The following is a 26,055-nucleotide window of genomic DNA, read 5'->3' as shown; positions in this document are numbered from 1 at the left end:
GTTCTGGAGCTGGAAAAAAAAAATCATGGAGTGATGGAGAGAACCGATCTCAAGCGCACATGTGCACAGCGAACGGCTTTTATAGTGAATATAGTATTCAACTGGTTCGTATTCTGTCTTTCAGTAAAAAGGAAATCAGGTGGTTATTTCACAGGGTTGACAATTGGCAGTACTGTCTGCGGCATTTTAAATCCTTGAGCGAATAAGTTTTCATATGATAAAAGATCTAACTCAGTAAGTTTGTGTTGCATTGAAAGGCAAAATTAATGCTATGCATTTCCAGAGATAATGGTTGGATTCATAGGTTCAACAAGAGATGCATATATGTCACTATTTTATGTTCATTTGCTCTCTTCATTGTTCCCACCTGATTGTGTACGCGGATAATTGCAGTGCTCAAATAAAAACAGATCTCTATGCTCTCCTTTGTTGAGGCTTGTTAAGAAGAATAAGGTCCAATTACACTTTTTTTTTTTGAGGCAGGACACACTTCCATGAGAGCTGATAGTGTGCATGGTTGCATTACAAAAGCAATGAGTAGACAAGCCACCAAGACACCAGGAGAAGTTGACAAAGGGATGATTCAAGATATCGAAAGCATCTGTAGCACGGGAAGTAGAAAGCACCAGATGGTAAATAGCAAGGAAATATTACAAAACTTCTGAAATAATAATAAAGGAAAATACACAAGTAAAGAGCAAAACTAATCATGTGTAGTCAGTGTCACTTTGTCCGGGACAGCGAACACCATTCCTAGTATTAGGGTTAACTGGTGTATCACCCCTAAAAGTAATACACCTTAACCTTTAATGTAATAACAACCCTAAATGTGATATATTTTGACTCTAAGTGTAATAATTGAGTCAACCATAAATGTAACAACCAGAGACGAGCCTACATGTAATACATGTCAACCCTAAATGTAATCATTTTTAACACTAAATGTGATATCCACCTTAAATGTAATACATCTTAACCCTAAATGAAATGCATTTTGACGTAAATTGTAATAACAGCCCTAAATGTAATACATGTCAACCCTAAATGTTATATGGACCCTATCAAAGTATTACATTCAGAGACAAGTGGAGGAGATTTTGTGCCTGTGGACCAGGTATCTGCAGTGGACAAGACCATCCAATGGTCACCAAGATACCAAGAGAAGCTGAAAAAGGGATGATTCAAGACATTGGATGCATCTGTGGCACGGGAAGTAGAAAGTACAAGATGGTAAATAGCAAGGAAATACTAGAAATATCACTTAAGGTGATTAATACCCCCGCCCCGTGACGACAGTCTTACCCAAGGAATGATCTTTCCTTTATCTTCTGCCATTTAAATGCCGTTACCATGGCAACGCAGCTTCCGACACATCCAAAAAATATGTCTTGCACATCTTCCCACCAAGACTATTGTGTGTGCCACATTTCATAAGCTTTTGTCAAAAACTGAGGAAGTAGTTCAATCCACAAGATCTTTCCTTGATCTTCCGCCATTAATATGCCGTTACCATGGCAACGCAGCTTCTGACACGTCCAAAAAATATGTCTTGCACATCTTCCCACCAAGACCAATGTGTGTGCCACATTTCATGAGCTTCAGTCGAATACAGAGGAAGTAGTTCAATCCGCAAGATCTTTCCTTGATCTTCCGCCATTAATATGCCGTTACCATGGCAACGCAGCTTCCGACACGTCCAAAAAATATGTCTTCCACATCTTCCCACCAAGATCAAGGTGTGTGCCACATTTCATAAGCTTTGGTCAAAAAACTGAGGAAGTAGTTAAATCCGCAAGATCTTTCCGTGATCTTCTGCCATTAATATGCCGTTACCATGGCAACGTACTTTCGGGTACTGTCAAAAAATGCGTCTTGCACATCTACAACCAAAGGCACACATCTGTACCACGTTTCATGGAAATTGGGCAAAAACTGAGGAAGTAGTTTGCAACACAAAATTTTCCATCATTTTGGCTCATAATATGCGAGCTGTTACCATGGCAACATACTTTTTGTCACTGTCAAGAAATGTGTCATGCTGACCTTTTTCCTAAGACAAACATTCAATATGAATTCCATGAGAATTGGAAGAACACTGATGAAGCAGTTTTGCCATGAAGCATTTTGCCCTATATTTTACCAATAACATGCCGTTACCATGGCAACGCACTTTTTGCCACTGCGGAAATATGTGTCTTGCACATTAACATATTAAGATGAACATCTGTACCTAATTTCATAAAAATTGATCAAAAACTGTGGGAGGAGTTCGCGACGCAAGATTTGTACCCATTTTTGCCCATAATATGCCGTTACCATGGCAACGTACTTTTGGGTACTGTCAAAAAATATGTCTTGCACATCTACAACCCAAGGCACACATCTGTGCCAAGTTTTATGGGAATCAGTTGAAAACTGAGGAAGTAGTTCGCGACGCAAAATTTGCAACGGACCGACCGCCCGACCGCCCGACCGACCGCCCGACCGCCCGCTGATTCCTATATACCCCCTTCAAACTTCGTTTGGCGGGGGTATAATTACAAAACTTCTGAGATATCATAAAGGAGAATGTACAAGTCAAGAACAAAACCAATCATGTGTATATAGTCAGTGTCACCTCATCTGGGCCGGTATTCAAATCCATACTTAAGTCAAATACTTATACTTAAATCAAGTATTTTACTTAAGAAAAGTAATTTGTTTAAAAATGCGATTCAGTTCCCGCTAAGTATTATACTTGGCTAAGACAGATTTTGTCGCAATTTTATTACTTAAGTATTTTACTTAAAGTAATAAAATTGCAGAGTGACGTCATTCATGTTAAGTATTATACTTAAGATAAGAAATGCTCGTAGGTTACTTAAGATAAGAAATGCTGGTAGGTTGTTTGCCACTTGGCAATTGGATTTGAGCTGGGGAAGACGTGGCCATGGCAGCTCTTCTCCATCTCCATGAGAACTACCAATTGGGAAGGGAGAGAATACACAGACGACTTCATCCGTTGCAAATCTACAATGACGTTGAATTAATCAAGCGCTACAGATTCAACGGGGAGGGTATCCACTACATTACTAATCTTATCCGACACGACATCACACCGAAAGGAAATAACAACCATCCTATTGACCCAATAGACAAAGTTTGCATAGCCCTTCATGTTTTAGCCACTGGATGTTTCCAGAGAACAGACGGAGACACGCTTGGAATCTCTCAGGCGTCTGTATCACGGATTGTCCAGACAGTCTGCACGGCACTTACCGACAGGTTACCACACTTTGTTCGCCTTCCTCAAGGACATGAGCAAGTGGAGAACATGATGAAGTTTTATCAGATAGCAAGGTTTCCTGGCGTGATCGGGTTGATCGACGGAACTCATGTCAAGATACAAGCACCAACTGAGGATGAGCACCAATTTGTTAATCGCAAACGTTTTCACAGCATCAACGTTCAGGTAGTGCTAGACGCAGATGCAAAGATCATCAATCTGAATGCACAATGGCCAGGAAGTGTTCATGATTCGAGGTAATAAAAATCATCTATCTTTCAAATTTAATTAATCATTGTGATTCGATTTTGTTTAAAACATGTGTCACTGTGGTATATGGGACATTCTCACATAAAGTGTTAGTTCAATTTCAGTCAGAGTGAAACCCCGAAATCAGCAACAAAATAATGAGTCAAAACTTGTCTTCATATACGTGCACAAACAATAATAGATGCCGGGTATTCAACAAAAAAAAAAAAAAAAAAAAAAAAAAAGGACAGTAGATTCTCAACGCATTAAGGGCATGAACAATGTAACATTGGCACGTAATTGTGAACACAGTGCTCTATGAAACCATAAAACAGATACGTAACCGAAATTTATAACTGATTAACTCCATAATATTTGTAGTTTGAACCAGATGTTACACAAGAGTAAGGCATTCCATACTTGCACTTCTCGCTGTATTGATTGATGAGTTAAGTCTAAATAGTTATAATTTCTTAGTGGAAAAGTAAGCAAAGAAAATGGGATTCCATCGGGAGTCGAACCCGAGACCTCCGGATTGCTAGACCGGTGCTCTACCGACTGAGCTATAGAAAGCCTATAGTAGTTATAATTTCCAAACATTTTATTATATCCACGCCAAACGAAGTTTGAAGCGGGTATACATATATATATATATATATATATATATATATATATATAATGTATGTATTATGTATATATTATATATATATATATGTATATGTATATATATATATATATATATATATATATATATATATACATAATATATGAAGCGGTGTGATGGCAGGCGGTGGTTGGTCCGTTGCAAAATCTTGCGTCGCGAAGTCCTACAGTTTTGAATCAATGTAAATGAAAGTTTAGAGGAAGTTATGATATTGAGGAATATATGTGTAAGATAGGATTTTTGCGTTCGTCTGTAAATGCGTTGCCATGGTAACCACTTGCATTTATTCCACAATATTCAAGCAATTAAGAACAAAATTAGTATCTCGGAAGATGATAGCACAGGCGAAGTAAAGCTTTACTGAAGACATTTTGCTTTAACTCGCTATAGCAGGTTTGATTGGCTTTGTTTTTCTTTGTTTTTCCAGACAATAGAAGTAACAATGCCGTTATTCGCTTAATTTTCATGTTTTGAAACTAATTTCCCCTAAAAAGTGGGGGTATATTTGTTCTGGCCATCCCCCTCCCCCTCCATCATAAGTAGGGGGGGGGGGGGGGTGCATACCCCCATTCCCCAAATCAGCCACTGGTTGGGGAAACATATTTTCAGTTTTTGAAAGCTTAAGCTGATTATGGCCATAGTTTATATCCATACAAAAAAAAAAAACAAAACACACACACACATTTTCTGATTTATTGATTTAGCAGACGTAATCAACTTTTTTTTTTTTTCTTGAGAGGAGTGTAAAATTAATTGATAAGTCGAAAATTATTCATTTTAGGGTGCTTCGCGAGAGTGGACTACAGGAGGTACTGCAGGACAGTGAAGGACACCTCCTAGGAGACAGTGGCTATCCTCTCAAGTGCTGGCTTCTTACTCCAATCGCTCGTCCATCGGATGATGCAGAAGAAAGGTATAAATTCCATAAAACCACACTCATGAAGAATAATTGCATTAATTTGAGGTTTCATAAAAAGTTAGGTATCTTGAGAAGCTTGTAAAATCGAAGTTTAGTCAAAATTGGACTCATTGGAGCAAAGTTATGCCAGTTTTTAAAGCGTTACGGACGGACGGACGTTTAACAAATGGCACGCAAAATTAGAGTGGACAGGGACGTGAGCAACTACCCACAAGTGCAATTTAAGAATGACTATCCCCATTATGTTTAAATGCATTTTTATGCCTGTCCAAGTGGTAATCCGACATAATATGCTCCGGCGACAGTTGCTCCGGCGAAATCTCTCATCCGAGAGAATTAGGGTTATGATTATGAAAGGGTTTTTGGTTGAAGATAGGGACTGGGCTAGGGTTAGGTTCAGGGTTAGCATTGTGATTCCCGTGGGAGCTATTATTGCATATGCCAGAGCATAAGTCGGGCATTCTTACAAGTGTGCAAATACATAATATGAGAATGGATTGTGTGTTTGTGTCATTATTGCCTTACACATTACTGTACTTGATTCGAAATACACGTGATTGCACGAGTGTGTGTGTGTGTGTGTGTGTGTGTGAGTGTGTGTGTGCGTGTGTGCGTGTGTGGGTGTGTTGGTGATGCTGATAGCTTTGTTACTGGTGTAGTAAGTTGTAAAGATGCACGAAGAAATTTTCTCATCTTCGAAATCTTCAATTAGAAAAAAAAAATACCATTGTGAAGCAGTAAAATTTACCTTGGATATATATTTCAACAAAATGAACACTAGTCTTGGTCCTGTTTGTTGAACCAAGAATATGAGGCATAACCACATATGAGGTATTATGTGAATGCTTTCCTCCATTGTTACCACAGATACAACTTGGCACATAAGCGAACACGCTGTCTCGTGGAGAGAGGAATTGGTCAACTGAAGAGAAGGTTTCATTGCCTTCATGGTGAATTAAGGTAAAAAATAGAACTAAAAGATCTATTCAAATATTCTGCACAAATGGTGGATGACAGCACACTATCAATATATCTAAGCTTTAAAAATATCATATTAATAAATAACTGGCATATTGTATTGACATTATATAAAAAGAAATTTTGCTTTAGTCATGAAATGGCAACTGCACAGTGATAATTTTTGGGGTAAAATCCATCAAATAAGAAAGTTAAGAAAGTTGTAAGTGCAGTACAGTTTCAAGAAAATTGAAAATACATACATATTTCAAGGGGTGTAATTTTCACAGTGGGGCCTGTTTTAAAATTGTCGTAAAGCATGTTGGACGTACGCGCGGGACAGAATTTCGTTTTGATTTGGCTGTCATTTTTTAATCGGAGATACATTTATTAAATCAATATCATTGTACTTCAATATATAAGAATATCTTCAAAATTATCCTTTTTCAATTTGTGCAGTGCTGCAAAAACCGACCATGTCGTACCTTTTAAAATGATATTCTATAAAAAGTTTGGCTTTTACAGATGATGAAACATGTGAAGGGAATTGATATTTTATCAATGAGGACATGTGATACCTCCCTAAAAAGTGAATATCGTGTCCGAGAAAACTGTGAAAATTAGTTTGGTTTTGAGGGGTGACCAATTAGAAACACGCCCAGTGGCACTTTCACCTTCTCCCTCTCCGACAACTCCCTAATCAATTAAGAAATCCCTAATTTTCTTTTTTTTTTAAGGTTAAGTCTGATTGTTATTCTATACATGATGTATCATACATTCCAGGATGAGTGAAGTTAAAATATTATTAGAAAGGCTGGATATACATGTATATATTTTTAATTAGATCGTCTACTTGACAAATCGTTGCTGAGGGGATCACAACACTAATATTGATATTGTGCAAGTTCAATAACATTGTGAGCCATATCATTGCTATATGAATTTACACCAACTTCAAACTTCCACAACTTTCGTATTATTGGCGACTGAAAAACAGTGCACAATATACATTTTCAAGCTCTTAAAAAGGGTTATTCGCCAGTGGAAAATATGAGAGAAATAGATATTAATGGGTTTTTTTTTTTTTGGGGGGGGGGGAGCTGAAAAATAAAGTTTCAAATTTTTGCGAGCGAGCCTAAAATTTAGGTATTTCAGCTTAAGGGCACGGAATATTTGATTATCATATTGTATAATTCTAATCAGGATATAGGGGAAATATATGACGTATATAGGAAACACATGATTCTCTTCAATATTTGGTTGATAATTTAAGTAATTATTAATATTGTGATGATGACTGGCTTTATGAATCACTTATATTGAATAACTGAAAAATTGACAAAGCATACGAGTTTGTGTAAGCAAGTTCAGCGAGGCATTTCCCCATATTTTTCTTCATATTTGCGCAGGTAGGAAATGATTAGACTTTTTTTCAGTTATGAGGGGGATGATGGAGGAGGGGGGGGGGGGGGTGATAACGCATGAACACCGTCCCCCACCTCTTTTTTTCTTGGGGGGGGGGGGGGAGGGGAATCATGATATATACCCCTTCAAAAATAAGCATTTAAATACAAAGGTTTCCCCTTTTTTCTTTTTCCTTTTTCTGCGCCCTCCTGAAGTGGCGCCCGAGGCATATGCCCCCCCCCCCCCCCCCCCCCTTGCCCCCCGCTAGATACGCCACTGATTTAAGTCAATCTTTCACTGTCAGATTTGTGGATTCATACCCTCTCAATCATATCGACTTGTAAATTGTGTGTAGATGCTCTTCTTTACCAAGTAGATGGCGAAAATTTCAATAATAAATTTTTCCATAATTCCTTTTTTTTTTTTTTTTTTTTTTGTATAGAGCTTTATGAGAGCTTTGCACATCCATCTACATTATAGGTACAAACCTGAGAAAGCCAGCTGCATAGTAGCAGCATGTGCCATTCTACACAACCTTGCCAAAGACATGAGGATTCCACTCATTGCCGAGGACATCCAGGGATATGATCAACCCGATCAGGAACTACATCAAGGAATGAATCACAACGTTCCACGGGCCTACAGACGTCACATAGTAGAATCCCACTTTTAGTTAGAATGCACACAATTATGGAATAATTATGTGGATGGATACATCTATGTGGCTGGATAATTTCGTAAAAAGATATATCCTTTTGCAGGCTCTAAATTAATGTTGATCACGCCTCCTCGTGAAGTATGTAATTATCACTCACAATCTAATACCATGATGAACGTATTGTACAATCCTTGTTACCTAGGCAACTGTTAAACTATTACTTGCAGCTGAAAAGTATAAGAATACAAGTGAAATAGACACAACAGTTAGCTCATTTGTACCGAAAAGATCACTGTATCGCCAATGGTATGCTGTACTGTTATGTCTAAAATTTTGAGGGGCAGAGTTTTGAATTTTCTTTTGTTTAGTCACATTGCAAGTTGATAGCATGTTATATATTTGAATGATTTTACTGGTACAGTTGTTACACTGTTATCAGAACGAGCTAAGGAAATATTCATCATTTGACATCATGAAGGAAAGCTCCCCATCAAAACCCAAAGCCATGATTATTTCACCCATTTTCTATATTGGTACTTGCATCTCAAAAACAAGGAGTATTCTGTGTTCTTACTAAGATAATTTGCAAGTACAATTATAGAATATGCTGTTGTAATTATCAGCAGGCATTGTATATAATATTGTATACCAAATTGTAATACAGTTTATCATTACAAGCATGCATAAATACCTGCTGACGAGACGCAAATATACAGAATTGTGAAAGATTGCGAGCGGCACAAGCAAATTTATAAAATTTTAAAGTTTTAAACTACCAAAGAGGAAAATTTTTCGATAATTTTCTTGGTTACTTTTAATACTATTTCGTCCTTACATTGGCTCTATATGTCGGTTCGCATGTAACAATAAAACACAGAAAAAACATTATGGGGGGGGGGGGGGGGAGGTAAGGGTTAATTTTCCTTTTGGCCCCCCTTTGGCTACCCTCTTTATATCATGTAGTCAATAGATATATTCAACAATATTAATACTTATGAAATCGTATACCAGTTTTAAATTCTTTCCAAAGAGAAGGATAAAAATGCGACTATTTCTTCTGCTCATGAACAATCCCTGAAATTTATCAAAGAATCTGAAAAAATTACTTTGTGTGTCTGTGATAAATTGACATGGGTTGCCATTATGCGTCATTTACCACAGGTAAACCCCATTACATCAAGGTCATTGGGACTGCCAATTTTTCCTTGTTACAACCTGTACCTCGTTATAAACATTATATGCATCTTTTTAACATTTCAATATGTCCAATTGAAAATTGGACTGGTAAAATATCCTCGTTAAAGACGGTATCTCGTTATATCGCACCTCATTATTACGGGGTTTTCCTGTACATGTAATTATTGCTAAATTCCATTTCATTGGAAACTCGTTATAGGGAGGTCATTGGAACCTAAAATTTTTACGCGCTATTTTCCATTGTATCTCGTAAAAAATAACAATTATTAATAAACAAGACAATGCAAAGCAAATATTGTCAGTGGGACCTGAACAATTACGTTGTTACAGAAGACTCATATTATCACGAAGTCCTTCGGGACCGGCACTTTTATTGTTAAAAATAATTTTTGTTATAACTGGGAATATTTGCTTTTCTCTTATCTGTTGGGATGGGAATGGCTACGTTTGAACTGAAATCTGGTTATACACGTACCTGTGTTTGTTATAACGCGAGTCCCCTGTATATGGGTATTCATTCATATTAGATCTCCTTATATCGAGTTTCCAATGTATTTTCATTACTATTGTTATTATCATTATTACATATACTATTGTCACTGTAATCATTATCATTATTATTGTCATCATTATTATTACCTTCATTATTATCATTATTATCATCCCCATCACTGAAGGTTAGATTTCACTTTAAGGGGAAACTTAATTAAACCGAACAATGGACTTTAATCCATCAACCTAGAAATCTGTTTAAGGGGAAAATGCCCTACAATATGCTGAAAGTTGTGCTCCCATGGACAATGATAGAAGACAGAAACTTTCCCCTTAACACTGGAAATAGAGTTGTTGTTGTTGTTATACAGGGCGTGTTTCAATAAATTATCTTCCCTAACAAGTCATAACCAACATATTTCAAAAATTTTCTTGCAAACGATGTAAGTTCTCACTTTAGGGAAGTATCACAGCTGCTACTTGATTTAACATGCAGTCCTGGCAACAAATAATTTCATTAGAATAATGGAACCTTTCAGAATATTCCTGAATATACTCAAATATTAGGGAATGTGCATTTGGAAAATGGTATGCTGAATAGATGTTATTTCATGATCTGTATTATACGTAATTGATTGAATAGAATATGAACATAAAAGGTGAAATAAGGTTATTTTTGTTGACTCCATCTGACATGATCATTTCTTGTAGCCTGCGACAAATTTAGAAAAAATTACATTTGGGGAGATGCTCTTACATTTTACAAAACACATGCATGCTCTCACTATGCATACAGAAGAATGTAAGCTAATACAGTGGAAACTCAATATAACGAGATGGTCGGGACCGAGTCATTTTCCTCGTTACAGCCGATATCTCGTTATATCAGTAGGCATAAAAGAAAGCATAACATAAAGACATTAATTTGCACATGTGGGACTACCCATCATATTTCAATCAATACTAATAACTTGATATTGTTTGTGAGGGAATTACTCACCTTTATGGGTAAGAAGATGTTTTTTGCCAAGGAAATCCAATATCAATAATGTGTTTCTTAATTATAGATGTTTGAATTTGTAAATTTGTATAGCTTGCGATTGTATCATGCAAGATCGTCTGTGGATTGGTATGTGGTTATAGTATGGGTGTGTGTTGTATGGAAAGCTTGAATATGGTCTAAACAATGCTGTGTGTTTGTGTGACACATTCTGTATACGTACATTATGACTGCGTGTGTGTGAAGATGGGGAATTCCCCACGTAGAAAGCCAATCACAGCATCAGATTTCCTCACACCTGCTAAACGTCATGATGATGTGATGTATACATATGGCTGTCCCACCACATTTTTTGCATGCATCAGTGTGCGCGCACACACACACTTACACGTACAACATGCAGTGCTAGCTGGAGTGCACTGAAGGAAAATAATGATGTGTGTACAAGACAGTTTTCGGCACATCAAGCTTTACAATCTCGGAAGATGATAGCACAGGCGAAGTAAAGCTTTACTGAAGACATTTTGCTTTAACTCGCTATAGCAGGTTTGATTGGCTTTGTTTTTCTTTGTTTGGAAGTCAGAAATTTATCTCATTATAGCAGTTATTTCGTTATAGCCGATCTCGCTATAAGAGTAGCATTTTACATAGACTTGTGTGGAGGAAATTTGGGATCGGGAAAATTTCTTCATTATAACCGATATCTCGTTATAGCAGTGTTCGTTATACCGAGTTTCCCCTGTAGCTACCTACTCCAGGATCAAAAATGAGAGGCACATTTGCCATAAAATTCAATCCAAAAAGGAGTTGGTTTCAATCACATTCTTAAATACATTCTAGTTACATTCAATTACATTTTCAATGACATTCCAGGATTAGCCAGAGCAATTCTTAAAGGTACATGCAGGGGATCCCATTTGCAACTTGCAAGCCACTGAAAATCTTTCCCAAATTTCTTCTACAGATGGCTTCTGACCCCAGAACAACATCTGTGAAGTTTAAACTAACAATATTTCATAGAACAGGAATAGGAAGCAAAAATATATCCTAGATTTTCCTTAATTGTCCCCGCCGAACGAGTTCGAGCAGGGCTCCGTACGTGTGTGTGTCCGTCCGTCCGTCTGTCCGTCCGTCCGTCCGTCTGTGCGTCCGTGTGTGATCAAACTGTTCAATTTGCTACTTCTCTGTCATTTATGAGCCAATTTTGATTCTGTTTGCTTTATGTGATAGCACTACATGGGAGCTTTGAAACTTCTACACAAAATTTCAGTTGTGACCTTTGACCTTGACCATTGACCTATATTGTACATTTTGCTTCAAAATGCTACTCCTTCGCCATTTCTAACCCGATTTTGATTCCGTTTGCTTTATGTGATGGCACTAGGTGAGGGCTTCAAAACTTCTACATAGAATTTTGACCTTTGACTTCTTTGACGTTTGACCTTGGTTTTTTACCTATATTGTACATTGAATACAAAATGCTACTCCTTCGCCATTTCTAACCCGATTTCGATTCCGTTTGCTTGGTGATGGCACTAGGTGAGGGCTTCAAAACTTCTACACAGAATTTTGACCTTTGACTTCTTTGACCTTGATTTTTTACCTATATTGTACATTTTGCCACTAAATGCTACTTCCGGCGGGGACATATGTTACGCATCGCGTAATTTCTACTTTTCCTTGTTTTGAATTCGGAGTTAACCCCACATGAAATTAAATATCAATCAATTATCATAAATTACATTATTATTACAATAACTTACATTAAATGTATGATGGTTCTCTATCGATATTTACTTTAAAATGGCACTAAGTTTGCAAATTATCAGGCTTTAAACCTGCAAATGGGATCCTCTACCATTAACAGGACAATAGGTTACAATGTAGCTTTGCTTTGGCAGGATATTGTAATGACTATTAGTCTTTTAAGTCCTTGAATCATCTCTGGAATGTAATCAGAAATGTAACTTGAATGTAATTGAGCCCACCCATGATCCCAAAGGATATAAATCAACAATTTTGAAACATGCCCAGGTGTGGTGGAAGAGGGAGCATACTTACATACACATCTTTCAACATGAGAGTACATATGCAAAACCATAAATGAGACTGGGCTCATACATTCTAGATTTCAATAGTGACACCCCTGCCAGGCCAAGGTACAGAGGTCATTTATTTAATGATGACCAAATGAACAAGATATATCAATTGGCAGTAGGTGATACACATTTCAAGCGTCTACGCAAAAGGCCACCCCCCAAAAAAATATGTTTGCTTGACCTTATTAAAAAGTACAAATTACCAAAATCCAAGAGGGTCGGTATTTTGTTGTTTTCTTTCATCTGTTTTTCTTTAGGTATTTATGTTTTTAAACACATTTTTCATTTTGCGTTAAAAATAGATCACAAATTTGTAGAAGATGAAAACTGTGGGAAAAAAAATTGAAATAGTATAAAATAAATAAATAAAAAACCCGAGCCAAAATTTCCAGGATTTTCTGTTGGTCGCATAGGGCATACAATTTTTTTTTTTTTTTTTTTTTTTTTTTGGGGGGGGGGGGGGGGGGGGGGCCTAACCATAGACTGCCACACCCTTGGCATCCTTACTGTTCAGTAAGAGACCGGAGAAAGTGTTCTCCATCAATGTCCATCTTCACCTTTTTTATTTTCAAGGTGAGCAGCTCCTTCTCTAGCTCCAACTTCGCCTGCTCCGCTTGAAGTTTCTTGAATTTCTCCTGAGAGCACTTTATCTCCCATTCCAGGTATGTGTTGTAGAGTTGGCCCTCTGACTTACGCCTCTTGTTTGACTTCCCAGGCAGTGAGGCAACAGCTGCTGCCGGTTGCAAGGGGTCTCTAGCTGCTGATGGTTGTGGTGGGGCTCCAGCTGCTGCCAGTGGCAGGGGGGCTCTAGCTGCTGCCAGTTGTGGTGGGGCTCCAGCTGCTGCTGGTGGAAGGGGGGCTCTACCTGCTGCCCGTTGCAAGGAGGCACCAGGTACTGTAGGTGGCAGGGGGGCTCTAGCTGCTGATGGTTGTGGTGGGGCTCCAGCTGCTGCCGCCAGTGGCAGGGGGGCTCTTGCTGCTGCCGGTTGTGGTGGGGCTCCAGCTGCTGCTGGTGGCAGGGGGGCTCTTGCTGCTGCTCGTTGTAAGGAGGCTCCAGGTACTGTCGGTGGCAGGGGGGCTCTAGCTGTGAGAGGTTGCGTAGGGACTCCAGCTGCTGGTGGTGGCAAGGGGGCTCTAGCTGCAGCTGCCGGTTGCGGGGGGGCCCCAGCTGCTACCGGTGGCAGGGGGGCTCCAGCTTGTGGTAGTGGTGGTGGTGATGGTGGTGGGGCTCCAGCTGCTGGTGATGGGGCTCTCCTATGTGGTGGTGGGACTTCAGCTGATGATGCAGCTTGTCGGACTGGTATCAGTCCACGCCTGCAAGAAAAGTGAGAAATCACAAAATTGTTTTAATAATATTGCCATATTTCCACAAACAGTAAACTGTACAAGTTGTAGCTCTGAGAGCTTTTACAAGATTTGAATAATATAATGCCTATTTTGGGCGAATTGAGGGAAATTTAAAATGATTATTAATAAAAATACATAATTTTGAAAATTTACGTGGGGGGGGGGGGAATGCCCCCCCCCCCTTCCCCTGCTGCATACAGCCATGCTTTAATAGCGTGTACCTGATTCATAACTACACATATCCCATTGTTTATGTCATACGTCCCATTCAAGTTGTATGATCAAGGGAGCGGTGGTTATTGTTTCGGTTCTACATTCATTTTATTAATCATTTGACACAATTTTCAGGATTTCCACTTAATAATAGTAGTATTGACTGGCCTTCAAACAGCCAGACTATATCTTTACCCTCTCTGAAATCAAATTTTGCCCACAAATATTGCTTGGGCAATATTTGATTTCAAATCGGGCAATATAGTGTCCTATCTCTTACAGGCCAGTCAATATTATCATTAAAAAGGTACCATTAACAAGTCATTTTTTAAAAAGAAATTTCCCTTTATACAATAGGCCAACTATGACAAAAATCAAATCAATAAACTAGTACGGATATTTTTTAATTTCACATTTCATTAAATTTTATTAAAATACAATGATAGTTTTATTAAATTGGATATAATTTTTAAAAAGAAAATTAGATATTTGATGATTATAAAGGCAATTCATCAAGGAGTCATGATTTGCTTTGATACTGCTATTTTGTATCTAAAATGATTTAATTTTTATTTTTTTATTGTTCAGTGGGCGCTTTATCAAATACTGAACAAGTTTTATTTTTTTGAAGTTAACTTACCAAAACCATTTCTGTGCTTTAACCCTTCCTTATGAATATTCGAATGAGTTGGTTATATCATAGCAACACAATTTGTAATACCATCATTACAATGTGTTAGCAGGAAATGCTCCCCCCAGAATGTGACATATTAAAATTTCATTTATAAATGTTTATTAAATTTTCATACATGTATTCCCCTAAAAAAAAAATTCTGTAGATCTTATACATCTTGTACATTAAATTTTGAATCACTTTGTACTGATACAGTGCAAATTCAATAGAAAGAGATTTGACATAACAAAATATCGGATAAAGAAATATATATACCTATATTTCTGAGATAAAAATGAAATTATTTTTTTTTTTAATTATTTCTTGAATACTGATATACTGTAAAACATGATATATTCGCGGCATGAATTTTTCGCAAATTGGAGCCGACAGCCTTTTTCATGGCATTAAATATTCTCCAAGTGCCACTGGCATTCAATGCATATAGTGTAAACAAGGACTTTCGCGTGCATTTTAATTTCGCGAATCTTGGCGCTCGTGAAATTAAAGAGCACGCGAAAATTCCTCGTTTTACAGTACACTGTAACAGAATATTAATACAATAACCCAAATTTCCTTGTTAAGAGGTCCTTGTTATAAAGACTTTACACAATATCATACTCATTGATGATTGGATTTTATTTTTTACATAACAAAACAAGAAACTCAGGTTCACTCCAAGAGATTTGGTTGAAAAATAACTTACAAGGAATTTGCTCCATTGAGGATGCCAATCAAGGCTGCTGAGTTGGCTCCAATGGCATTCTCAACTCTCTCGTCAATGTCAGTCATTACACAGACCGGTCCTCCACCACCTCAAATCAACATGAGAAAAACAGAAGACACAGGTGACGATAACTTTGTAAACATATAGTCTACGTCCTGCCGATTTCAGATGAGAATCACTTTATAACAAGCTCTTGAGCTAAGTTTGCATGTGCGTGTGTGTGTGTGTGTGTTTGTGCGTGTGACATTACTTTTTAGACAAGGCAGATACCTCCTCTCATTATTGCACTGGCCCCCAGGTTATAAGGAAATTTTAAAATGTCTAGTAAAATAAGCCAGTTCAGAGCTCCAGTTTGAGCATGAGCAGAAAAAGGTCATTTGTACCGAGAGACAAGCTGGTTTTTTATTTCACCGAGATAAGCAAATGTAATGTTATGATTATTCATGGAATCCTTATAAATAGTGCCTGACAGTACATCCACCTGACAGCAAGCCTGGTATTTGGCAATGTTAACAGAAAAAGATTGTTAATGTATTCAAAACAGCACAATGAAATAGATGCTTCCCAAAGTGTTGATTGACAAACCATCCTGGTCACTTCATCTACACAGGTTCATTCTTTGTTAGAATACGAGTTCCATAAATTGCTACGTTGGGCAAGCTGCTGCATTATGTCACTTTGAATTCAGTTAAGTTGTCACTTTGAATTCAGTTAAGTGCCTAACCAACTGCGAAAAATGAAAGGTCATTTGTACCCATGTGCACATGAGCTTTCTCCGAACTGGCTTATTAATTTAATGTCCTCAAATATATGTTGATCAGCTATAAATTTGACTGGCTGGAGTCTGGGCCATTATATATTATGCATGAAGATCTTTTTCCTTAACACCATACACTTGTTATTTGCAAATATTCAAATTTTTGGCCCAAGCCTACATCCAAATACTTTAAACTGACATTCTAGCTTGCGAAACAATTCATTGACGATCACATGAACCGACGAATCCATCAAAAATGGTCAACATATTGGATTTTCACTTTTTCCCATTTTTACATAGTTCAAACAAAAGACTGTTCTGTTTCAATTTTTAAAGTCATAATATAATGTCAATTAAGATAAAATTGCAAGTACAATTTGGCCCTGACCGCGAATCGAAACATGTGTATGTACTATGTGCGCGTGCCTCCAAACCTGCATCATAAACATAATATACACACACATGCTCGCCCACACACACACACACGCACACACATGCATATACATTGTACGTATATTACTATATACAAACACAAACACACACTAATACACGCACAAAAACATACACATACACATACACATTCACACAACCACACATATACACACACTCAGACACACTCATACACATATATACACATACATGTATATGCACACACACATACAAACACTCGAACACACACACAAACTAAACACTAACACACACACATGTAGAACTCACCATACACACAGACACACATGTACACATACACACTGTATACGCACACGTACACATGCATAAATGCACACGCATCAGACACAAATGCACACACATACACACATGGACACAAACACACACGTATCATATACACTTGTAAGCACACTAACAGACACATACACACACACACATACTGACACACACACACACAAACACACACACACATACACTGAAACACATACACATACACACATATGCATATAAACACACAAATGTATACACTCACACGTAAACATTCACACAAACACAGAAACGCTCATAAGTATGTTAGACGAGCGATTTCACCTTTGTGACGGCACGCACTAAACTGCGATCGGGGCGTCTGACGATGAGCAAGACTAAAGACTGGAAAGTAGGTTAGGGTTAATGTTACGGTTACGGTTAGGGTATAGGGTAGGGTTAGGGCACGTGTACACTGTTGGCTATTATGTACAACCATGGACCTACTATACATGGACTAGAAACGAAGGTCTTTTTTTGATCCCATCATCACCGCTGCCACCTGATTATGTGCATCTTAATGCGTACATTCAGGTGCTGGGATAATGACGCTTGTGCAATCGTGCATGGTCATTGACAAAAGAACCATTTCCCTCATTGCAGTCTTATTTTGCTGAGGTACCTTTTCTGACTCAACTGCCTTTGAATAAATACCGATGAAAGGGAGCAGCAAACCCGAAAACATGACAGTTTTCCTGCCACAAAATTGAAAATTACTGAAGTGGACACTTGTGGACAAGCATGAAACATGGCTTAATGACAAGACATACATGTCATCTACGGTTACTGTCCATGTTTACTCTGGAACAATGTGCGAAAAATGAGGGAAATTAGATTACAAATCACAATCAACCTGTCAAAATAATTGCTTTCTCTTGCAAAGTACGCGCATTTCACAAATGAAATTACTTGAGCGATAATTCCCCAATGTACACTACAACTGCACATGCATTTTTCTTGATTTAAGAGAATTACTATCTTCTGCGCATCAGTTTTTAGATTTATCAAAGCGTCGTCTTGTTTTTATCCAGGCTGGTTGTCGGCGGGTGATGGTAAGATCAAAGCAGGAAAGCACGCTTAAAATGTTTTTGTGACGCTTTTGACAGAAACAGGTGCATGAATTACTTAACGAGTGATGAATGTCCATTTGTAGTAGGTCCATGGTACAACTGTGTGGTACACAGCACAGGTGGGACTGAGAAAAATGGAAAAAAACAAATCTGTGAATTCTCTCCAAGTGAAAATGCCATTGATATTTGATTTTACCAAATGAAGTTGATGTCCGAGGTAAACCCAAACACTGTTATTTCTGTTCCTGCTTTTCTACTTTTATTTGACTAAAAACATACCAGTTACAAAAAATATCTGACAATACAGTCCAAAACCTTTTACAAACCAAATCATTCTTGACTTATACTGCTTCACATTTATCTTAAGTTTTATTGAAATTGAAACATTGAATATGTCAATGACTGCTTTTTTAAGGAAAAAGCAGAATTTCATTTTCTTTTTTCATTCAGTATTAGTTCACTACAGAACTTAATGCCAAGCAGCCATAGGTGTAATGCAATTATACCTATGCCTGCAGAGGTGGGGTTAGGGATAGGGTTAGGGCTAGCATTTGCCACTTTTACATGTAGTCTCTAGTCTCGCTCATCATTTGCTATCCAATGCAATCTTAGTGATTCGACGGTTCGAAGATCATGCACATTAACTTCCCGGTCTGTAAACCATTGAATCATTACATTTACCACAGTGCATGTAACGAGGTTCACTTTACATTGCTGAAGTAATCAAATTTTTGACTGTATAAGGTTTATACTACCATCATAGTAAGCAGCAGAATTCAGGCTTTCTTACAAGGGATATTCTTTATAGTGTGGATCATACAGTTCATTTTATATGTACAAAACAAATACGAAACCCGCCCAAACTTTATCCTCCTTTTCCTCGAAATTGTGTTTGCGCCCAACAGGGACCAATTTGTTGGTTCGTGTGATTGTCAATGAATTAATGGTGATAAATACATACACCATTCCATGTCTATATGATGCACATCACAACACAATGTATATGTGATCCTGTCATCACTGCCACTTGAGTCTTGACCAGGGGGGTCAAGCCCTGCCATTTTGTAAAAATAAATTGAACGCACAAATAGAGGGTCACTGAATAATTCATTTTGTTAGATGATACGCGCAATAACTGTTTTAATTACTGCGACGCAATTTGAAAAACTGTTGGGTCAGCGAACTGCGAATGCTCACGTGATCACAGGTAAAGAAAATAGGTCACAGGTTTATATCGAATTTGTAAACAAATTGTCATTCATGATTACAAATTACACACACACAAAACTAACCAATGTCATTACTGAATGCCTGAGCCTCGTTCTTGATACGTGCTGGTCTTATTGTTGTGCGCCACACACAACGCAGCTACATGTATGCCCGTGACGTCACCACCGTCCACTAACGATGAATTATTCAGCCATTCAGTGACCCTCTATATGTGCGTTCAATTGATTCCAGTGGGCCGGTCCGAGAACAATGCTTAACATGCTGACGTATCACAAAGCTTTCCGTCTAGTAATTTTAATTGATATGTCTATGGTCTTGACCAATAAATATGTCAGATTCGATTAGTCAGGGAACTTCACTTTTTTCATTGACATTGTTGGTCAGGAGGGGAATTGTGAACGAGGGCTGTGGATATTTACAATCTGTATCAGTACAAACTACAATTGTACATTGCCTCACAACGTGGAATTGGGACCTAAAGAAATGCTTCAGGGCCCTGCTGTGGTAGGAAATGAAGAACTATTGTCAATACCGGAAAAAAAAAGTGAAATTCCTCGACCAATTCGACATATTTATCGGTCAACACTGCCACGCCACTAACTTCAGGCTATACCGGCTAACCCTAAATCTAACTTAGACAGTATATTATTAAACTCTTACAAATACCGTACATCTACATGTCCCAGTTTCCGTTCAGCAGTTTGTAGTTGTAAAGTGATACATACCGAAGAAAACGTGCATAATTTAATTTGCATAATATGTGCAGTATGCGGTCAATGTGCACATACAAAAATATTTAGAAGTTCATCAATCACACATCCAAAATACTCTGTGAATCTTAAGATTGAGATCTAACGGTTAGAACACTAGTTCTAGACCTAATTCTAACTTGTTAAACTGTGATTCCTCAATTACACTGTAGAAAATACAAAAATCACATTTGTTTGAAAATGGAATCGAACAAGCTGCATTGATCATTTAGAAAGTATTCCTGAAACAGATATTCAAAAATGAATGGAAGCACCACACATTACTTCATTACCGATTACCCTTGACTTGTATTTGGCCATTTTGTGCATGCATAGGCTAACAATATTCTATAGCCCGTTACATATTCAATGTTGAAAAAAAAAATCAAATGTAGAATGAAAACTTAGCTTTATTTCTTTGCTGAACGAGATCCGAAGAACCCTCAAACTAGTATCACTCAGAACAGGAGACTAGAGTCTACTAGTATGTGGGTTACATGTACTGTAGTTTAATCACAGCATGCAGCTGCACAGGAGCAACTGATGATGCATGATGCAGAGGCTTTCACCGAACACCCTATGAACCCAACTGGGGCAGCGCTGCCAGTGGCCCGCGTGCAGGATGACTGACAGAGTGATGGTTGAATTGCGCCTTGAGCCCGAGCTGTACTGACAAATCCAACAATCGAAAGATAAGCTGATACAAATCGTCCTCGCTTGCTGGAAGTTTTGACGGAGTAGTCTAGACCTAACTTGTCTTTAAAAGTAAAATTGATACTGTATGCAGCCGACAAAAACCGTGATTTGTGAGCAGTTTCACAGACAGCGCAGAGCTTCAGGTCGATCGTGAAAAGGGCTAAAATTGCTGTGCGCAAGCGCAAGATTTGACCCAATTTTGACCTTTTCTTGTTATTCTTACTGCGCCATCTACGATTTGTTCCATATGTTCCTCTCTACATTCACGTAACATATTACTTATATATCACCTCATTATTCCAATAAATCAAATAAATCAACATACCTGTCTTTGACATCTCCTGTCTTTCCTGGTAACGGTGCTCTTTCATAGTGCTGGAAAGGTTGTTCCATTTTTTTTTAATCTCGGGCACCGACCTCCTCACCCTTGATACAGCATTCACCCTGCTGGTGATTGCCGCCCAGGCCCGTTCTTTATCTTTATGTGTCACGGTCTGGCCAAGTTTAGGTTTTAGGACGGCCTCGAACTCCCTATACCCCTCCACCAGCTCATATTTCTCCACTTCACTGAAATTCTTTTTTCTTCTCTCGTCGCCTTCCATCATCTTCGATAGCTATGATCTCCGAGTAGGAATACATACGTTAGACAAGGTTTGTGCGAAAAACAATTAACACGTAATTTCCCATAGGAAATCGTCGCACAGCGCAGCGGTGATCGTCTGCCCATTTTGGCCAAGACATCGCGCAAAAATTGTGACGTCATAAGTAAAAAACTTATCTTCGGGCGATGTCATCGATCTTCGCTAAGTTTAAGCCAAATCTTTGCTCAGCATTTGAATACGACTTAAGTAAACTACTTAGCCAAGTAAAATCCTAAGCTCAATAACAGACTTAACTTAAGTATGGATTTGAATACCGGCCCTGGGACCTACACGAACACCATTCCAAGTATTGCAGTTAACTGGTATTGTCAGCATACTCAACAGCTGTCTCTGGACAATTGGAAGAAGCTAATGGTTGAGAGAAGGAAAGAGAGAAAGGGGCATAAGGAGTTTGGAACACAAATAAAAACAGTGATGACAACTACAACAGTATTCTTCCCGTATTTCATCATCTACACTCGCAGGCATGAAAAGAGGTCCAAACAGTGACGCATAAAGTTGCATTGGAATTTTGAGATCAATGTAGAAAAGTAGACATAAACCTTCTTGCAATTAAAATATTACCTAAATTATCAATGAAATGAAGTATTCAGTAAATGGCGCTTTTTGTACTCCTTAATAATGACAACTTAGATCTGCAGCCATGGATACTCCAAAGTTTCGACCTCATGGAAGGGAAAAAGCGCTGAACTACACACTCAGAAGAGGTCACTGAACAGGCGACTGATGAAAAATCAACCAACAGGACCAGCGAAGTGTCTAGAAATGGAGGAGGTCCAAGCCAAAGCTATGTGGGAGCTGAAGGAGAAGGGCGAAGTAAGCTGGCTGTGATGAGACACTACAGGGTGCATTTCGACCATTTCGACCTACATTTCAGCTTCGCCTGGGGAGCAGAATCATTTTTTTCTAGTATCTTACGGTGTATGTGCACGTTTCGAAACTCATCTTGGTCAATTTGTTTCCATAGCTTCATTCACCGCATCCTTCTGTGCTGACAGCACCCCTTCCACCTCCCGTTTATAATGAAGTTCTTCTATAGCATCTCTTTCTTTTCATATGAACTCTGCCAATGCCCCTCCTCCTACATCGAGGATCTGACATCAACAAACGCTGCACTGCTCAACACGGCACACAAACATCCCAAAACAGTAAACGCTTGGTCTGTGGATGGCAGGATCTTTGTGTCAGTACGGGACTCACCGAACAAGGAAAGGAAAAAGTTAATTTCTTGCCTTAGCGTCCTAAAAAAATCTTACATAGTGGTATATCTTTTTTTTTTTCTTCTTCTACACATGTACTACGTGATTTGAAAAGGGTCATATCTTATTATCTTGCTTCCCTCACCGATTAATGAAGGTTATTTTTTTGTGAACATTTTTTTTTTTCCTTCTGGACAAGTGACTTTTTTATTGTATTTCTGTTCCCTCCCTGTAAGGTGTGTGTGTGTGTGTGTTTGTCTGCTTGTGTGGCCTTATCCCTTGTGTGATATATGATGCCTAATCGTGCTACTATTTTAGATACATTAAGCAGTACTGATTTTCATGGACTTTCAGAATATTTATTACCTTCTCACTTGAGTACATTTAAATTGTAGAAGTATAAATAATAACTTTGATAATATGAATATGTTTTTGGATGGTATTGAAAGGAAATTCACTGTTATTGGCGTAACTGAAACATGGTTATCCACACATAATCAACTGTATGATATAGATGGCTATGGCTGTGCTGGGACACTACAGGGTGCATTTCGACCATTTCAAGTGGCTGTTGGAGAATGCCCTCGGTTACTGCACCTACATTTCAGCCCAGGTTCAATGGGAACCAAGGAGTGAGGCTCTGCTGTACGCCAACAAGCTGTGCCTCACAAGCTACTTGAAGGTCTTCACTGAAGGAAAGATGGCCATCAGGCCAGTTCAAATTTGCTGCAACAAGCAAGCCAAACTCATCGATCCCCTGCAGGAAAGCTAAGAAACATATGACTTTTCAATCTGATTGCTTTGCAATTATTTCTTTTCATTATTGCTTTACCTTGCATATATCCATTTCAGGGCTGCCAACTCTCACGCATTGAGCGTGAGACTCACGCAATTCAACCAATTTTGACTGTCTCACTCTGAGAAATGAAATCTCATGCTAAACCCCCAAAATGGAATGTACAAAAATAAATATATCTCTATAAAATTCTGATATTCCGAATATCGATATGCCCAAGCCCAAAGTTTCGAGATTTTCCCAAGCGGGTGTAAAGCTTAACCAATAATAATCATTTTCGGTGCGCGCGCAAAGACGAGCTATTGGATTATGATTGGTTTCTACCTATACCATGTGAACGTAGCTTGTACTTTTGGCAAATTACAGTACATGTATAGCTATGACGTGTGCTTTACATCGCTTTACATGCACTGACTGTGTACGCACTGCCGCACAGCAGGCCGCCAGGCACCAGCCAGGAGGATCTTTCTTTCATCTGACTTTCATTCCTTCATCATGGTAAGTTTCACGCTTGAAATTCATATTCAAAATTATTATCAATACAACTTTAATCTTTGTATGAGAGTGAGACTGGGAACTATATGAATTTAACTTTGTTTTGTGTATTTTAATTCTGTATTGAGACCAGAAAGAGTGTCCTTCCTGTCGATAATTAATTTTATGAGAGTACGGTACCAAGAGAATTTTCAATCTGTCGCATCGGGTCAATCCAGCACGGTTGAATGCTATGTGTGTGTGTGTGTGTGTGAGTGACGATCTATGGTAGATATTAAAACACCAATTTTGCAAATTTATTAGTCAGTGGCTTATCTGTGGAGGGCCCTGTTTTGTAGATAAGCATCATGACATACACTCTAGGAAGCTAAAACTGGAATTAGTATCTATTGTTTCACCACAACTGCTTAGTTATTGATTCAGACGGCAACTGGGTCCATATGATTGATATTACCACGTCGAAAGACCTGCATACAGTCCCACATACAGATAATTCAGTGGTACTTCGTACAATTTAGCTTATTTGGCATAATTTTGGGCTATATCCCCTCAGGCTACATCAGTGTCATATACCAAGATTCTAAATCTTTGTATTTTTTTTGTTGGTAGGTATTGCATCAGTTTAAGTTTCCTGCTCACAAAACGATTAGAGTTCATCTGTGATGAGATTAGTATAGTATTAACCTGTGGCACTCAACTACTATTCCAGAATTTCCTTGTGAATCAACAGCTGCACTTGCTGTATATTTAAGTCTCTCTCGGGGCTTTGTTTTGGTTCTACAGCTTCTATGATGAAAGCTAGAGCCAAGCTTCAGAATAGATGGGTTTTATGGTAAACAATATGTATATCTATATGAAGCACTCATTATTCGACTAAATGTTTAGTTAATACATGTCTGAAATTATGAACCCATATTTCAGTCAACAAGTTAGTATATAATTAAAGACTGAGATTATAGCATTTGATATTGGCATGCAGTATGGTATTTGATACAGAAAGAAGAAAACACAATGAAAAAAAATGCAATACCCATTGATGTATTTGCATTATCTCTGTAGTTGTTTCGTTTTTTTCTTTTTGTTACACATTGAATTAATCCTATAGTGGTCTATAGTATATCACTACGCTAATAAAGTCAGTTGAGGTGGAATACTGCAGTAACAAGTCAGGAACTTTAATTATTCATGGTCAGTGAACTACATTATTAATATCTTACAAATCCAGTTCAAGTACATTGATGCTGCTTGCATGTATGTATGTATGTATGTATGTGTTCAAATCATGACTAAAGTATGCATCAGATTACACGATTTTAAAATCCCACCCCCCCCCCCCCCCCCAATCGCTTCGCTCCCGCGGGCTTGGTCGCTCCGCTCCCTCCTGAACTCATTTCATTATAGGCTTTCATGTATTGCTGATGAACTTGGTTATTTAACAAACAGACTAAAAATCATTAGCTCAAACTGCCATCTTTCTTACATTGTTAATGCTACACCCATGATTTTTCTTTTTTTTACTGAAACCCAAGTTAAGACAGCTCATGGCTGTTTTAAGATTAGGGTAAATTTCTTTGACAAATATTGTTTAAGGAATACCGACAGCACATTTTTTAGAAGCTATGCTTAGCCAGCAAACTGAAATCTGTCTTAGAGCTAAGTCAGATTTCTTAGCCAAATGCAAGTGTGGGTGATAAATGCAGATGCGGGTGAGAATGCGGGATTGGGTGCCAGTGAGGATGACAAGAATGATAGTAAGTAATGATGATAATAGCGATGATGTTGGT

General features: G+C 38.2%; 2 protein-coding genes across 2 annotated transcripts; one reads left to right on the top strand and one right to left on the bottom strand.

Moving 5' to 3' along the window:
• Window positions 1-2,776: 2,776 nt before the first annotated feature.
• LOC139733151 (putative nuclease HARBI1) lies at window positions 2,777-8,136 on the top strand. The gene is made up of 4 exons (XM_071643992.1): window positions 2,777-3,522; window positions 4,960-5,091; window positions 5,965-6,057; window positions 7,939-8,136. The coding sequence occupies exons 1-4, from the start codon at window positions 2,930-2,932 to the stop codon at window positions 8,129-8,131; spliced, it is 1,011 nt and encodes a 336-aa protein (XP_071500093.1). The 5' UTR covers window positions 2,777-2,929; the 3' UTR covers window positions 8,132-8,136.
• A 5,237-nt stretch (window positions 8,137-13,373) lies between these two features.
• LOC139733150 (uncharacterized) lies at window positions 13,374-21,761 on the bottom strand. The gene is made up of 3 exons (XM_071643990.1): window positions 21,445-21,761; window positions 15,844-15,952; window positions 13,374-14,218 (listed from the first exon to the last, which is right to left on the bottom strand). The coding sequence occupies exons 1-3, from the start codon at window positions 21,722-21,724 to the stop codon at window positions 13,408-13,410; spliced, it is 1,200 nt and encodes a 399-aa protein (XP_071500091.1). The 5' UTR covers window positions 21,725-21,761; the 3' UTR covers window positions 13,374-13,407.
• Window positions 21,762-26,055: the final 4,294 nt, after the last annotated feature.

Source organism: Diadema antillarum, unplaced genomic scaffold (genome assembly GCF_040938485.1).
Source record: "Diadema antillarum isolate AM-2024a unplaced genomic scaffold, OU_Dant_1.0 seq00000462_RagTag, whole genome shotgun sequence".
In the NCBI taxonomy this organism is placed as follows: domain Eukaryota; kingdom Metazoa; phylum Echinodermata; class Echinoidea; order Diadematoida; family Diadematidae; genus Diadema; species Diadema antillarum.
The sequence above is the reverse complement of the archived record's forward strand: the minus strand, read 5'-3'. Positions and strand labels throughout refer to the sequence as shown.